This window comes from Megascapheus bottae, chromosome 25 (assembly GCF_031878675.1).
Source record: "Megascapheus bottae isolate mThoBot1 chromosome 25, mThoBot2.hap1, whole genome shotgun sequence".
Taxonomy (NCBI): domain Eukaryota; kingdom Metazoa; phylum Chordata; class Mammalia; order Rodentia; family Geomyidae; genus Megascapheus; species Megascapheus bottae.
In genome coordinates this window covers 8,079,688-8,096,854 of record NC_143533.1, presented here as the reverse complement: position 1 = coordinate 8,096,854, position 17,167 = coordinate 8,079,688, and the positions used below count along the sequence as shown (strand labels likewise).

Genomic DNA, 17,167 nt, shown 5'->3' with positions numbered 1-17,167 from the left:
TCTACATGGGTGTTGCCATCACTTTAATTCACTGTTACTTTTTAAAATATATATTTTAATGTGAATCGTTTAAAATGCAGAGTAGATGAATTTGGAAGAGCAGACTGACAAGGCTTTGGGTACTTTTCCAGAATATCAAAGTGGAATCAGGAGAGCTCAGAGGTTGTTTGAATCATCTTTACAGAGAACTTAAATTTCTCCTTGTGAGTACCTTTTGGGAATTCCTATCTTTCATTTTAATAAAAAATTTCTTTCCAATGTAATGTACTTACAAGCTATTCTTGAGAACTGGGGTAGTTTAATTTCACTTATGTGACCATTGTCCTTCCAATGAAAGGAAGAATATCTTCCCCCTCTTTAACTGGAGTATGTGGTTTTTGCTTCTAAAATGGGTTCCCTCCTCCCAGCTGGCTCAGCTGGCTGTTTATTTCAAATGTGTATGTAGTCTGTTATGGACAACTGGGATTTTGATTAAAGATTAATGTACATAGGGCCAGGAGCATGGCCTAGTGGTAGAGTGCTTGCCTAGCATGCATGAAACCCCGGGTTCAATTTCTTAGTACCACATACAGGAAAAAAAGCCAGAGATGGTGCTGTGGCTCAAGTAGTAGAGCACTAGCTTTGAGAAAACCCAACGACAGTGCCCAGGCCCTAAGTTCAAACCCCAGGAAGGGCAAATGAAAAATTAAAAAATAATGTCCATGTTTCCCCAGAAGTTTTATGTTTCTATCATTTATCTCTAGCATATCTCAAGAGAGATACAATTCTTATATCCTTTTACTGCTGTAGAAATTCCAAATGTCAGCCTGGCATAGGTAGCCGGGCAGGTACATCCGCTGCTCTGCTGATTTCTCTTTCTTCTTTTGGCAGCCCTATTAAGATATAATCCATCCCATGAAACTTACTCACTTTGCTGGGTACCAGTGGCTCACACTTGTAATCCTACCTACTCAGGAGGTCGAGATCCGAGGATCCTGGTTCAAAGCCAGCCCAGGCATGCAAGTCTGTGAGACTTTTATCTCCATGAACCACCAGAAAACTGGAAGCTGTAGCTCAAAGTGATAGAGCACTAGTCTTGAGCAAAACAACAACAATAACAACAAAAAACCTCAGGGACAGCACCCAGCCCCATAACTAACCCCCCCCCAAAAAAAAATTCAATTGAATTAAGACTATTTTGAATGTGTCTTATTGACTAAGCTATGTTGTCTGCTAATAAGTGTCTCGCTCCTTTCAATCAATCCCTCATAGGTTCTGGCTGAAGGTGTGAGGACTGGTGTAACCGAATGGCTCGAGCCTCTGGAAGCCAAGTCTGCTATTGAACTTGTACAGGAATTTTTGGATGGTGATTGCTTTCCCAACTACTGTTGTTTGGTGTTGGCTTTTCTTTTTTTCTTTTTCTTCTCCCTCCACCGCCATTCTGGGGCTTGAACTCTGGGCCTGGGCACTGTCCCTAATGTCCTTTTTGCTCAAGGCTAGCACTGAGCCACAGTGCTATTAGCAGCTTTTTCTGTGATTACTTGTAGAAAAGAGTCTCATAAACTTTTCTGTCAGGGCTGACTTTGAACTGAGATCCTCAGATCTCAGCCTCCTAAGTAGCTAAGATTACAGGTATAAACCACTAGCGACTGACATGTTTGCTTTTCTTAACTCAAATTTATACTTGCTGTTTTTAAATATAAGTTGTCACTTTAAGCTTGGTAGTTTTAGGTGGGATATATTAAAGCTGTGGTCTGAGCTCAGCGCTGGTGGCTCATAGCTATAATCGTAGCTACTCAGGAGGTTGAGAGCAAAGAATCATGGTTTGAAGACAGCCAGGGCACGAAAGTCTGCGTGACTCTTAAATGTAATAAATTACTCAAGAAACTTGGAAGTGGCACTGTGGTTCAAGTGGTAGAGCACTAGCTTTGCACAAAGAGAAGTTCAGGGACAGTGCCCAGGCCCAGAGTTCAAGGCCCAGGACTGGTACAAAGAAAAAAAAGCTATGGTATGACATAGTTGGGGTGACAGCTTTTGAACTCAAGTACTAGTGGTCGATATCTAAGTGATTTTTTTTTTTCTTCAGTCCTGGGTCTTGAACTCAGGGCCTCAGGTGCTTTCACTCAAGGCAACCACTCTAGCACTTTGAACCACAACACCACTTCTAATATTCTGGCAGTTAAGAGTCTCAGGAACTTTCCTACAAGGGCTGAGCTTTTGACAGCGATCCTCAGAGCTCAGCCTCCTGAGCAGCTAAGGTTATAGACATGAGCCAGTGGCACCCAGCTGGATCTAAGTAATTCTAAAAGTCAGTAAACTTTAGTTTGAAATGTATGTGACCCAAGTCTGTGTGACATTGTTGAGGATGATTGTCGTGGAAAGCTATATCTCCATCCTCCCACCCTGCCTGACAGGGATCTGTCATTACTTCCACTGTGGAATTCCGTGATTTGCTGAAACCCTGGTCGCACTCCCACTGTTTACTACTTGCAAATAGGATTAGGATGGAAATAATTTGGAAAGCAGAAACATAAATCAAACTAATAAAAGCTTTTGGTATTTTCTAGACTTAAATAAACTGGATGAATTTGGTGATTCTGCAAAAAATGAGACAGAGGTGAGTGATTACGATCAGTTAGAAATGGGTTACTGGAATGGCTCTTGCAGTGCGGGCACATGGTTGCCACCCGTGTTGTATTATTAGTTGCTACATTGCACAGAAGTAGAAATAAACATCTAAAAGTTGATATGTTGTTATGCCATAAGGTTTTATTAAATTAAGCTATGTATGGTCTCATTTGATGAAATGGGAAATGGAGACAGGGTAATTTTAGAAATATTTTCATTTATAGCCATTATAGCTTTTTTGTTTTTTGTTTTGAGCCAGTGTCTTGCTATGTATCCCAGACTGGCTTTAAACATTCAGTTCTTCAGCTTCAGCCTCACCAATACTGAGGTTACAGGCTTTTTCTTTGTTTGTTTGTGCCAGACCTGGGGCTTGAACTCAAGGCCTGGGAGTTGTCCTTATGCTCAAGGTTAGCATACTATCACTTGAGCCATAGCTCTACTTCCAGCTTTTTGGTGGTTAATTGGAGATCTGAGGTCCTCATGAGGGCTGCATGAAACCCTGGGTTCCATTCCTCAGTGCCACATGTAAACAGAAAAAGCTGGAAATGGCACTTTGGCTCAAGTTGTAGAGTGCTAGCCTTGAGTAAAAAGTTCAGGGACAGTATGCAGGCCCTGAATTCAAGCCTTACCACTGTCCACAAAAAAAAAAAAAAGTACTCACAGACTTACCCTGCTAGAGGCTGGCTTCAAACCTCGATCCTCAAATCTGCACCTCCTAAGGAGGTAGGATTATAAGCATAAACCACCAATACCTGGCTATCGATTTTTTTTTAGTATTATTTTTTGCAGTATGTTCATGCGTATCTTACTGGTGAATGAAAAGCTGTAGAAACAATTCTTTGTACATGTTCCTGAATCCACAATTATTTCAGAGCAGCATTTAAACAGTGTTAACAACTGAAACTCCTTCCCTTTAAATACAGGTGATCTAGGGCCAGGAGTGTGGCCTAGTGGTAGAGAGCTTGCCTAGCATGCATGAAGCCCTGGGTTCAATTCCTTGGTACCACATACACAGAAAAAGTCTGAAGTGGTACTGGGGTTCAAGTGCGGAGCCCTAGCCTTAAAAAAGCGGAAGGAAAGTGCCCAGGCCCTCCCTGAGTTCAAGCCCTACGACTAGCTAAATAAATAAACAGATAAATAAATATAAGTGAGCTGAAAATTCTTTCAATTTGCTTCTTTCTCAGACAGTGAAGCATGATACAGCTGCAGTCGACCGGGCCGTGCTTATCACAGTGCGGGGAGATCTGGATTTTGCTGAGCAACTTTGGTGCAAAATGAGCAGCAGTAGGTACCAGGGTGGTAGGCATTCCCTCTGCTTCAGTCTAGGAAGTAATGAAGTTTGTTCTTCTAGTAATGGGAGTAATGTTCCTGTTGTATTCATTGCTGGAGATGGTTAGCATATTATACTCAAGAACTGTACAAAGACAAAGTGATAGGTCTATAATTTTTTCCTGCCTTTAAGACTATAAGACTTAGTCAGGGCCTGGAGTTTGGCCTAGTGGTTAAAGTGCTTGCCTAGCATGCATGAAGACCCAGGTTCGATTCCTTGGTACCACATACATAGAAAAAAGACGGAAGTGGTGCTGAGGCTCAAGTGGTAGAGCTCTAGCCTTGAGAAAGTCCAAGGACAGTGCTCAGGCCCTGAGCTCAAGCCCAGGACTGGCAAAAAAAAAAAAAAGACTTAGTCAGACATGGTGGTCACTCCTGTGATCCTAGCTACTCTACTTGGGTTGTGGAGATCTGAGGATTGTAGTTCAAAGCCGGCCTGGGCACTAAAGAACATGAGACTCTTACCTCTAGAAAATGGGAAGTGGGGCTCTTCCTTATCACTAGAAAATGGGAAGTGGGGCTGTGACTCAGGGGTAGCCTTGAGCTGAAGAGCTCAGGGACAGTGCCCAGGCCCAGAGTTAAAGAGTTCAAGCCCCAAGACCACACACACACAAACACACACACCCACACACAGCATAAGACTTAATTTCATTTATTTATTTATTTATTTTTGCAGCGGAACGGGGGCTGGGAGATTTGCCAATCCCAGGGCTTGAACTCAGGGTCTGGGTACTGTCCTTCAGCTTTCTCAAGATTAACACTCTACCACTTTAGCCACAGCACCACTTGCTGCTTTTTTTTGGCAAGCCAAATGTGTTCTATGGCATTCTTGAGCTTTATATCTTTCCTTACAAATGGTGAACTATGTATATTTTGTTGCCTTTAAAAAGTCTTTCCACCATTTTCCACCCATGCAGTACAGACTTCCTGTCTGATCTGTAGAAACATGAAAATAATGTTAGGACCGATGCATCTTTCCAGGTGTGGTTTCATACCAAGATCTAGTGAAGTGTTTCACACTGGTCATCCAGAGTCTGCAGCGTGGGGACATACAGCCCTGGGTAGGTGGCATGGGGTGGGAGGGTACTGAGTACTCACGTCCCTGGGCCTGCTGCTTTCTGGCTTTGTACACTTTGGGAAAATTCCTTTACTTCTCTGTACCCTAATGTTGTCATCTGTAAAGTGAGGCTAGGACTCATAGCTTTAATTCCTATCAAGTTCCTCCTGCCTGGCACACAGTTAAATGTGTAGGACATATAAACTACCGTTATTAAACTGTTGTGTGAATGACATTTTTGACGTGTCACTGGAAGGGACCTTCCTTTCTTTTTTCTTTTTTTGGTTGGTTGTGGGACTTAATCGCAGGGCTTGGGCACTGTCCCTAAGCTTTTTTGCTTAAGGCTAGTGCTCTACCACTTCGAGCCACAGATCCACTTCTACGTGGTTAATTGGGGAAGAGTCTCATGGACGTTCCTGCAAACTTCCATTCTCATATCTCTATCTCCCACCCAGAAGTCGTATATGACAGACAGTATGTATTAGATTAGTCACCATAGCTTCCTGCTTCGTAGAATAAAGATGTCAATAAACTAAATTTCTCCCATTACAGAGGGAAAAATCTGAAACAAATTTGCTATAGTCTTAGTAACACTCACCTGTGGTTAGAGGCTGCATTATACTTTAAAATGTTTCCACAATGAATGTGTGTGTGTATGTATGCGTGTGTGTATGCGTGTGCGTGTGTGCCAGTACTAGTGTTTGAACTGGGGCCAGTTCACTGTCTGTAAAGCTTTTTGGTTCAAGGTTAGCACTGTAGCATTTGAGTCACAGCTCTGTGGATTTGGGGTGGCTAATTGGAGATAAGAGTCTCGTGGCTTAGGGCTGGGAGTTTGGCCTAGTGGTTAAAGTGCTTGCCTAGCATGCATGAAGACTCGGGTTCGATTCCTCAGTACCACATACATAGAAAAAAGCCAGAAATGGTGCTGAGGCTCAAGTGGTAGAGCTCTAGCCTTGAGAAAGTCCAAGGACAGTGCTCAGGCCCTGAGCTCAAGCCCAGGACAGGCAAAAAAAAAAAAAAAAAAAAAAAAAAAAAAGAGTCTCGTGGCTCACACCTGTTATTCTAGCTATTCAGGAGGCTGATGTTTAAGGATCACGATTGGAAGCCACCCCAGGCAGGAAAGTCCATGAGACTTTCTCTCCAATTAATCTCCATTTTAAGTTGTAACTGAAGCAGCTCTGTGTCTCTTCCTGATGTCTTTCTCTCTATCCTGTGGCCTCACTGCTCTTGTGACAGCTCCACAGCGGAAGCAGTAGCTGGCTGAGCAGGCTCATCCATCAGTCCTACCATGGAGCCATGGACACAGTCTCACTCACGGGGACTGCTCCACTTCAGATGCTTTTGGAAATCGGCCTGGACAAACTGAAGAAGGATTACATCAGTTTTTTCATAGGTAATATGCCAGCAAATTCAGTCTTGTGTGAGGACCTATTTTAGCTTGACCATCATTTTTCATATATGAACTCTGAAGGTCTTTTCCTAGACTCTTTTGCACATAATGGAAACTTCCTAAAACTTATTTGCATACATATGTTTTTCTTCCTAGGTCAGGAACTTGCATCTTTGAATCATCTGGTAAGCTTATTTGTTTCTTCTAAAATTGTTTTTTCTTCCATCCAGTCTTTTTCTTTTTTCTTTTTATTTGTGTTGGTCCTGAGGCTTGAACTCAGGGCCTGGGCACTGTTACTGAGCTTTTTTGTTCCAGACTGGTATTCCACTATTTGAGCCACAGTTCCACTTCCAAGGTTTGGGTGGTTAACTGGAGAGCTTCGTAGACCTTCTTATGCAGGCTGGCTTTGAACTGGGATCTCAGCCTTCTGAATAGCTCTGATTATACATGGGAGCCACCAGTACTTGACTATCAAATGATTTTGTATAGTTATTGACACCTATAACGTGCCAGCATCTGTCTAGGATCCCAGGAAACATCAGCAAGACAAATGATGATGCCTTTGATTATTACTACTTAGTGAGACAGAGGAAATTCAGTGTCATTTCTCATCCTCTATAAATTCATCTTGCTGATACATAGCTGTGTCCTGCTCACACTAATGTGCTACATAAGTCTCACTTCCAGAGCGCTGAGGGAGTGCCCTTAACCCTTCTACACAATTTTGCCATCCATTCTCTGGGCCCACTTATAGTACACTTGAAGGATTGTTTTCTAATAAATTTATGATGTTCTTTAATATACTGATTTAAGATCAATCTCAGGTCCCCAGGGCTGTTTGTTCCCCCAAGAAAAAGCAGGGAGCATCTCTAATGCTCCATTGCCTTCTGAGGGGTTCACCTGCTGCGATCATTTCATAGACTAGGTGGTCAGCTCTTTCTGATTATCTTAAGGTCAATCACTTGGTGACTTAATCATAGCAGTAAAATCCTATTGTGTTTACAGGTTCTGTAAGTCTATAGAGGACTCGGAGTTTGGCCTAGTGTTAGAGTGCTTGCCTAGCATACACAAAGACTTGGGTTCGATTCTTTGGTATCATATACATAAACAAAAAAGCTGGAAATGGTGCTATGGCTCAAGTGGTAGAGCTCTAGCCTTGAGAAAGCGCAAGGACGGTGCTCAGGCCCTGAGTTCACGCTCCCCACCACCCTCCCCCCCAAAAAAGTCTGTAGAGGTTGAGTCTGTAGAGAACTATCTTGGGATTCGTTATTGACTCCATCTGAGGAGAGTATGGTGGTATATTGGCTCCCCCGTGGTCCCCATAATGACGCCTATGTATAATATTTTGCTTAGAGCATTCTTTTTTTTTTTTTTTTTTTGCTAGTCCTGGGCTTGAGCTCAGGGCCTGAGCACTGTCCTTGGGCTTTCCTCAAGGCTAGTGTTCTACCCTGAGCCACCACACTACTTCTGGCTTTTTCTGTGTATGTGGTACTAAGGAATTGAACCCAGGTCTTCGTGCGTGCTAGGCAGGCACTCTACCACTAGGCCAATGCTCCTGCTTAGAGCATTCTTATTGAAAATTTTACATCTGGGTAAGTTGAACTTCAATTTTTTTTTTTTTTAAACTGGTTCTGGGGTTTGACGTCAGGGTCTTGGACTTATTAGCAAGGGTTACACTTCTAGCCCTGGGCACAGAGCAGCTCAGGGACAGTGCCCAGGCCCTGAATTCAAGTTCCAGGACTGACAAAAAATAAATAAATTGGTGCCTCTATTCCCCCTCTCCCCTAATATTATGTATTAGGCACACTGGTATAATCATACTTGTTCCAAAGTTCTGCTTATTCTCCCCTAACTCCCTGTTTTATTCTACTTTCTGTTCCAGGACTACTTCATTTCCCCAACAGTGGATATACAAGAACAGATTCACCGTGTGCAGAAACTCCACCATATTTTAGAAATCACAGTCAGCTGTATGCGGTTCATTAAGTCTCAACATGAGCTCCTTTTTTCTTTAACCCAGTAAGTATTTCTTGTTTACTCACATGGAAATACATTGTCCTTTGAGAATGGAAATTCATTATATGTGCAGCTTTGACTGTCCATTAGGCTAGTACCTGTTCACTCTGTTTTTGTTTTTTTTGTTTGTTTGTTTTCGTTTTTTGTAGGTCATGGGGCTTGAACTCAGCCTGGGCACTGTCCCTGAGCTCTTCAGCTCAAGGCTACTGCCCTACCCTTGAGCCAAGCCCCACTTCCCATTTTCTAGAGGTCAACAGGAGATAAGAGTCTCAGGTCCTTTTGTGCCGGGCTGACTTTGAACCTTGATCCTCAGATCTCAGCCTCCTGAGATCTATTAAGACTGTCTTAATAGTGTGGGTGTGGGTCAGTGTTACAGGAATGGAGGGCTTATAATTTACTTTGCCTTTGGCTTCTATCACTTCCCAACTTCCTCTAGAAGTTTTCCCTTCATCTTGTGTCCTCATCTTAAGATGGATCTTATAAGCTGGTGTATTCGTTGAAGTATTACGTAATATATGATGCATGATGTGCCTGACACTTAACAGGTACTTAATAGATACTGCTTTTTTCTCCTCTTCACATCCTTGTAAATATGGGTCAGACTGACCACTGCCAGCCATCTGTATACTAACAAAAGTCAAGTGCAAAGCTGGGCACTGGCTATAATCCTAGCTACTCAGGAGGCTAAAATCTGAGGATCATGGTTCAAAGGTAGGAAAGTTTGTGAGCCTCTTATCTCCAGTTAACCTCCAGAAAACTGAAAGTGGCACTGTGGCTTAAAGTGGTAGAGCATTGAGCAAAAGAGCAAAAGGCCTGACAGCTGTCAAGCCCTGAGTTCAAGCCCTGTGACAAAGAAAAAAAAATTAAATGGTATCCTCAGATCTCTATCAGCAACATTGTTGAGATTAGTGATTCTGATTGGTTTGGCTAAATATAATTTGGAGTAATCTTCATGTTGTTGTTCTTCTTAGGTATATTTGAGGCTTAAAATCTAGAAATAAATGAGCCATCGCCTTTTCAAAACTTAAAATTTGCTTTAATTATAAAGAAGAAAGTTTGTGATAGTTACCCTTTTTTTTTGCACTAGTCCTGGGCCTGGGAACTGTCCCTGAGCTCCTTTTGCTCAAAGTCACTAAAGCCACATTCCTAGCTCCTGGCTTTTTTTTTTTTAAGAAGTTTGCTTTTTTCTTGTAGATCCTGCATAAGATATTATAAACAAAATCCTCTGGATGAACAACACATTTTTCAGCTGCCAGTCAGACCAGCTGCTGTAAAAAATCTGTATCAAAGGTAAGCAGTTGTTATACCTAAAGTCCAGCCATGGTTCTTGGCAGTCCTGGTGTCCATGCTCTGGGAGCGCTCCCGCCCTTCATGTCTGAATTGTTGACCACATTCTGATGTTTCTCCCCTTCCTTTAGACCTTGAGTCTTCTTTCTTATACTCTTGAGCCTCTAAGTCTTTCCTTTGTCTCTCCATTTGAACTTTTCTTGGAATAGAGGGGAGATCACAGACTGGGAGCAAAGTTTCCAGTCTTCGAACCACAAACCTAGGGGGTGGCAGTCAGCGTGAAAGAAGAACTTAGGGATTGGTAGGGGGACCTAAGGTGATAGATTGGTCATCCATGCAGATACTGAGGTTTCATGTATGACACTCCTCCACTTGAGCCACAGCTTTACTCCCAGCTTTTTGCTAGTTAATTGCAGATAAGAGTCTCACAGTCTTTCTTGTCTTGGCTGGTTCTGAACTGCTGTCTGCAAGTCTCAGCCTCCTGAGTAGCCAGGATTACAAGAATAAGCTGTTGTCACCTGGCTTTATCTATGGCTTTTTTTTTTAATCTATTTTTTTGTTTCTGTTTCAGTGGTATTTGGGATTGAACTCAGGGCCTTGCACTGTCTAGGCAAGTGTTGTACTGTTTGAGCCACAACCCCCAGCCCTGCATCTGTTTTTCCCTGAGTTTCTCAGCTGTCACATTCTGCCCTAATTTTATTTCTACCTCACTGACTCATCTCCAAGATTTCACTAAAACCACTACAGAGGCAAGAAAGAATGACTATTTTTTGTTGCTTTAATTGTTTTCCTTTGCTTTTTTTTTTTCCTTAGTGAGAAGCCACAGAAATGGAGAGTGGAAATAAATAGTGGTCCAAAGAAGATTAAAACAGTCTGTCAACTGAGTGATGGCTCACCTGTGGACCACCTGAGTTTTCACAAACATGGTAATCTGTTCACATGATTCATTCTAAGACAATATAACCTTAATTGTACTGAGAGGGGTATTAGTACAGCTTTTGCATTTAGTTTTAATTAAATTTCCCATCCAGTGTAATGTTTATAAAGACTTCAAATTACTCTCATTAACAGAGGAACTTCTATTGAATGTGGGCAAAAAACAGGAGCATGGGTATAAGAAGCAGCTTAGAGAGGCCAGGAGTTTGGCCTAGTAGTAGAGTGCTTGCCTAGCATACACAAAGACCTGGGTTCCATTCCTCAGTACCACATACATAAAGTTGGAAGTGGTCCTGTGGCTCAAGTGGTAGAGCTCTAGTCTTGAGGAAAACTTGAGGACAGTGTTCAAGCCCTGAGTTCAAGCCCCAAGACTGGCCAAAAAAAGAAAAGAAAACTTGGGTTAGAAAATTGACATTTAGGCCAGGAGTGTTGCCTAGTGGTAGAGTGCTTCCCTAGCATGCACAAAGACCTGGGTTCCATTCCTCAGTACCATACAGGTAGAAAAAAGCCGAAAGTAGTGCTGTGGCTCAAGTGGTAGAGCTCTAGCCTTGTGAAAGCCCAAGGAGAGTGATCAGGCCCTGAGCTCAAGCCTAGGACTGATGGAGGAGGAGGGGAAGGAGGAGGAGGGACAGGGAGGAAGAAGAAGGAGAGGGAGAGGGGAGGGGGAAGAGGGAAGAGGAAGAGAAAATGGACATGTAGCTCATAGTAACTTTCCACCATGTACTCTTTAAAAGTAAGTGATCTGGGGGCTGGAGTTTGGCCTAGTGGTTAAGGTGCTTGCCTAGCATGCATGAAGACCCGGGTTCGATTCCTCGGTACCACATACATAGAAAAAAGCTGGAAGTGGTGCTGAGGCTCAAGTGGTAGAGCTCTAGCCTTGAGAAAGTCCAAGGACAGTGCTTAGGCCCTGAGCTCAAGCCCAGGACTGGCGCAAAAAAAAAAAAAAAAAAAAAAAAAAAAAGTAAGTGATCTGGGCCGGGAGTTTGGCCTAGTGGTAGAATGCTTGCCTAGCATGCACGAATACCCAGGTTCGATTCCTCCGTACCACATACATAGAAAAAAGCTGGAAGTGGTGCTGAGGCTCAAGTGGTAGAGCTCTAGCCTTGAGAAAGTCCAAGGACAGTGCTCAGGCCCTGAGCTCAAGCCCAGGACTGGCAAAAAAATAAATAAATAAAATAAAATATTGTAATTAATATAAGGGTTGCATTATATTTGCCAGATAGAAGGTACATTAATTCACATACATTGATACCCTTTCTGATGTCTTGGTCCCCATTCCTCTCCCCCCCACCCCTACCCCTCATCTTGTTTTCCCCTCTTCCCTATCCAGTTTCAAATAACCAAATACAAATATATCCAATATATCAGATAACAAAGTAAGAAACTGTAACAATATGAGATAATCAAGGGATAGCAAAAGTGTATCTCTCATCTTAAAAGATACTTGAAACTCTCATGTTTCTGCCTTGAATTGGGTATTGCCTGTTTTACACAAGTCTGAAATGGCTGTAAGCAGGACCTGCAAGGATTAGCTGAAGATCAGTCTGATCATTTCCTGACAGTTTAAGAATTCCCCGCAGTGAAAATTCATATAATTAATCTACTGATTGACATCTTATAAAATTATTTCCAGTGTTATCCAAACCCTGGAAGCTATAAGAAGCTAAAAATCATAACTGGGCACGATGGCTCACGCCTGTAATCCTAGCTACTCAGGAGACTGAGATCTGAAGATCAAGGTTTAAAGCCAGCCAGGGCACCAAAGTCCTTGAGACTCCTATCTCCAATTAATCAGGAAAACAGGAAATGGGGTTTGGCTCAAGGGTAGGGCCATAGCCTTGAGCTGAAGAGCTCAGGGACGGCGCCCAGGCCTAGTTCAAGCCCATCACTCACAAAAAAAAAAAAGTTAAAAATCATAGAATGAGGTGCCAATTGTCTGAGGAACATGGTTGGAATCCAGCCTGGAAAGGAAAGTCCGTGAGACTCCTGTCTTACCACCAAAAAACCAGAAGTGGAGCTGTGGCTCAAGTGGTAGAGCACTAAAGCTCAGAGACAGCATACAGGCCCTAATTTCAAGCCCCAGGACTGATGTGTGTGCATGTGTATGCACACATATACAATAAATCAACCGTAGAAAAAAATTCTATATCACATAAAATGCCAGAGTCAAAGCAACCCAGCAATAAACTAAGACAATAAATTTACAGTCCCTGTTTAGAAAAGGGATAGTATTCCCTAGTATATAAAACCTTTCAAATCAGCAAGAAAGAAAAAACTTAGAAATTCAAATATCTTCTTAAAAAGAAAGATACTTGGGCCAAGAGTTGTAGCTTAGTGTTGCAGACCTTGCTTCAGCCCCTGACACAAGAAGGTATTTAACCCCACCCATAGGAAGAAAAAGGCAAGCCTCTGCCATGCGGGGTAGCAGAGATCAAGAAGTGGGGTGTCAGGCTGGGGACATGACTCAGTGGTAGAGTGCTTGCCTAACATACCGTGGGGCCCTGAGTTCAGTCTTCAACATCACAAAAACATGCCCCCAAAATTTCATGGTACCGTGTGAGCATGAACGTGGGGCAGCTGACAACCAGTTAGCAAACACACATAGCCAGTTTAAGTGTGAAGTTGTACGGCCTCTGGAGACGCTGTCTACCAGAACCGTAAAAGAATTCATTCTTTGGCTGGGAGTTGGGCCTAGTGGTAGAGTGCTTGCCTAGCATGCATGAAGACCCAGGTTCAATTCCTCAATACCACATACATAGAAAAACCTAGAAGTGGTGCTGCGGCTCAAGTAGTCTTGAGGAAGTTTAAGGACAGTGCTCAGGCCCTGAGCTCAAGCATTTCCATGAATAGGAATTTATTCTACACATAACCTGTCAGGTCCATAGAGTCCTGTGAACAAGGTTCATTTAAAGTTCTGTTGCAGCTAGGCAGGGTACCTCACATCTGTAATCTCAGCATTTGGGAAGCTGGGGCAGGAGGATCGCAGTGGAGGCCCCGCGACCCCCCCTTCCCAACCAGGAAGCCGGGCATGGACTGAAGGATTGTGGTAGGAAAACCATCTGAAGCCAGCCCTAGGCAACAATGTAAGACTATTCAAAGAATAACTGAAAGCCAGCACCCCCACCGAGAAAAAGACAAGGGGCATACTGACTATCAAGGTGAAGTCCTGAGTTCAAATCCCAGGACTGCCAAATGAAAGGCAGGGGGTATAGCCCAACGGTAAAGTATTTGCTTAGCACATACAAAGCTCTGCGTTTGATCCCTGGGTCAAAGTTCTATTGTCCCAGCCAGGGAACTGTGGCCTTGTGGGCTACAACTGGACTTGCCAGCCATTCACAAAGTTCTCTAGGAGGCTCTGGGCACAACTACAGTTGAAAACCACTGGCATTGTGTCTATACTTGCTGTCTCCATTTGTTAAGAAAACACATGTATTACTTTACTTTATAATTTTAAAAAAAAAGCTTTAGCTTGGCGCAGTGGCTCACGTCTGTAATCCTAGCTACTCAGGAGGCTGAGATCTGAGGATCGCAGTTCAAAGCCAGCCCAAGCACTGAAGAACGGGAGAGTCTTACCTCCAATTAATCACTAGAAAACAGGAAGTGGGGCTGTGGCTCAGAGGTAGGATGGTAGCCTTGAGCTGAAGAGCTCAGGGACAGCACTCAGAGTTCAAGCTCCATGACCCCCCCCCCCAAAAAAAAAGTGCTTTTTCATAACAGGAAGCATAAAGGAGACTAGAGCATGACTAGTGGCAGCATGTCCACTTAGGATATGGTAAAACAATGTTGCTGGGCAGGCTTATCTTCACACGCTCTGGTGTAGTAGCTGGGGTGACAGGCATGTACCCCTATGCCTACTTGTTTTTAATTGGCTGGGTTAGGAGTCTTATGATATTATTATTTCTTTATTTGCCAGTCCTGGGGCTTGAACTCAGCCTAGACATTCTCCCTGAGCTCCTTTTGCTTAAGGCTAGCACTCTACCACTGGAATCACAGCACCACTTCCATCTTTTTCTGTGTATATGGTACTGAGGAATGGAACCCAGGGCTGCATGCATGCTAGTCAAGTACTTCACCACCAAGCCAGCCCCTCCTGATTTTTTGTTCACATCAAGACCCTTCTGATCTCAGCCTCTTAATTGAGCATCACACCTAGCTCCAGTTTTCTGGTGGTTAATTGAAGATAAGAGTCTCTAGATTTTCCTGCCAAGCTGGCTTTGAACCATGATCCTCAGATCTCAGCCTCCTGAGAATACCTAGGATTATAGGTTTGAGCCACCAGCACCTGGCCTATCACATATTCTTGATATTTGTTTAGGCGTCGGTGACTTTTGTGTCAAAACAAAACCCACTGTGGAAGAGGGATTTCATTTCTGAAAGACAGGAACTGTTCAGACAGAAACCCGATCATAAATTTGTAAATAGTAAAGCTCATTATTATTTTGTGCCAATAATATGTACTTTTTTTAAGAAGCTAGAATTTTCAAGCTCCAATACTAGCACAAAATAACAAAATGGGGGGAGCAATTCTTTTAAAAATTTCATTGGACTGAGCAGTTAGGTAAAAAAATAAAATCAGTACCCAAGATGTTTATTGGTGTCATACTCTAGCGTAAAACAGTTAACATCAAAAGCAAAGGAGAAAAGACACACACTGGCTGCAGTTGGGAAGAGTTGATTGCGGTTAGATGATTGGGAGACAGTGCCCAGTAGAGTGCTGCCCCCCAGTGGTGCTCACTGGTAGTGTTGGTGGCAGAAATGTGGAAAGCAATGGTTAGATAATTCTGATCTCACCCTATCTGGTTGCAGATTTTTCTGAACTAACGCTCAATGGAAGCCTAGAAGAAAGAACCCCCTTCACTACCATGGTTACCTGCAGCCAGGTGCATTTCAAGTGAACCATGCTTAGGCTCCCCTATCAGGTATACCTATGTTTTTCCCAAATGCTTGGTCATGTGTTCATTCCTTATGTTTTAGCTATTTCTAGGTCATAAATATTAACTTAACTAGGTACCCTGTGGTTTGTGCCTGTAAGCATAGCCTTTCAGTAAGGCTGAGATCTGAGGATTGTGGTTTGAAGCCAGCATGGGCAGAAAAATCCATGACACTCTTATCTCACAGACTTTTCTGCCCGGACTGGCTTTGAATTACGATCCTAAGATCTCAGCTTCCTGAGTAACTAGGATTACTGGGGTGAGCCACTGGTACCTGGCTGTAAAGATTTTGTTGTTGTTGTTGTTGTGGGGTTTTTTTGTGGGGAGGGGTCATGGGTCTTGAACTCAGCCTGGGCTCTGTCCCTGAGCTCTTCATCTCAAGGCCCTACCCTTGAGCCAAGCCCCACTTCCCATTTTCTAGAGGTTAATTGGAGATAAGAGTCTCAGGTCCTTTTGTGCCCCGACTGGCTTTGAACCTTGATCCTCAGGTCTCAGCCTCCTGAGTAGCTAGGATTACAGGTGTGAGCCATGGCACCTGGCTTATAAAGTTTCCTTAAAGACATTTTTGCCTCTGCTCAACTGTAGGACTAAGCCCCAGACAAATAACTTATTTTGGTTTTGAGATAGTATTAGCAAAAGAATTCCTGGATTAGAGGCTTGAGCCACTAGCACTTGGCTGCTCTAGTTAGTTTTGAGATAAGATTTCACCTGTGTCTTTCCTGGCCTGCACCAGGATCCTAATTTTACGTGCTGCTGTAGCTGGGGTATCAGGTGTACATTACCATGCTGTTTTTTGCTGTTGAAGTAGGGTCTCAAACTTTTTGCTAAGCTGGCATAGAACTTCAGTTCTCCCAGGCTCGCCTGGGATCATGGGCATGGGCCACCATGTCCAGCTATTGGCTGGCATGGGGCTTTCAATCTCGCCTTCCAGATATCAAGGATGATAGGTAAGGACACCAGTGCCCAGCCATACTGTTGGTGGGTATCTAAGTAATTTTTTTTTTTTTTGGCAGTCCTGGAGCTTGAACTCAGCACTGAGCACTATCCTTAGGCTTTCTGGAGGCGAGAACTCTACCACTTGAGCCACAGCACCACTTCCAGCTTTTTCTAAGCACTCTACCACTAGGCCAAACCCCCAGCCCCTGTATTGGTTCTTTTAATTGTTTTGCTATTCTATAATGCTTCTTTGCATTCTTGTTGGCTGAAGAATATATTTAGTATAAGTAATTTCTCTCAGTAAAGTATGTGTGCTCACTTACTAACGTGTTGGTAACCCTTTTTCCTGGCCAGCTCATAGTGTACAGCGTAGGGCAGTGCTGAGATGGTAGTCAGCTATGCCTTAAGCAAATCTCTCTCTGCAAATATACAAATTAAGAGTCACAGAACTCTGATTTTTATAAAATGAAAAGATGTGTGTGGCATATAACAAAGACATTAACACTGACTCTTGGAAAAATGAACTTTCAGACTATTTTTATTTTACTCATGCTTACTTTTATTCTCTAATTCTTAAATCTCAGCACAAAACCCAAAAGAGGGGGAGAAAAAAAAAAAGCAAAGAAGAAGTCATTCTCAGGGACTGCCGGGGTGTGGGCGTGGCTGGGGCGGGGCAGT

General features: G+C 43.1%; 1 protein-coding gene across 1 annotated transcript in view; it reads left to right on the top strand.

Annotated features, from left to right (window-relative positions):
* The window catches only part of Zwilch (zwilch kinetochore protein), a 34,025-nt gene extending 16,862 nt beyond the window's left edge, over positions 1 to 17,163 (top strand). Inside the window, exons 8-19 of the mRNA XM_090358145.1 lie at positions 132 to 203; positions 1,252 to 1,345; positions 2,547 to 2,596; positions 3,792 to 3,891; positions 4,918 to 4,997; positions 6,230 to 6,386; positions 6,540 to 6,568; positions 8,266 to 8,402; positions 9,594 to 9,689; positions 10,500 to 10,612; positions 15,429 to 15,541; positions 17,074 to 17,163. Of these exons, the coding sequence (XP_090214271.1) occupies positions 132 to 203; positions 1,252 to 1,345; positions 2,547 to 2,596; positions 3,792 to 3,891; positions 4,918 to 4,997; positions 6,230 to 6,386; positions 6,540 to 6,568; positions 8,266 to 8,402; positions 9,594 to 9,689; positions 10,500 to 10,612; positions 15,429 to 15,517 (1,017 nt within the window). The 3' untranslated portion in view covers positions 15,518 to 15,541; positions 17,074 to 17,163. The remainder of the gene's footprint in view (positions 1 to 131; positions 204 to 1,251; positions 1,346 to 2,546; positions 2,597 to 3,791; positions 3,892 to 4,917; positions 4,998 to 6,229; positions 6,387 to 6,539; positions 6,569 to 8,265; positions 8,403 to 9,593; positions 9,690 to 10,499; positions 10,613 to 15,428; positions 15,542 to 17,073) is intronic.
* The last annotated feature ends 4 nt before the right edge of the window (positions 17,164 to 17,167 follow it).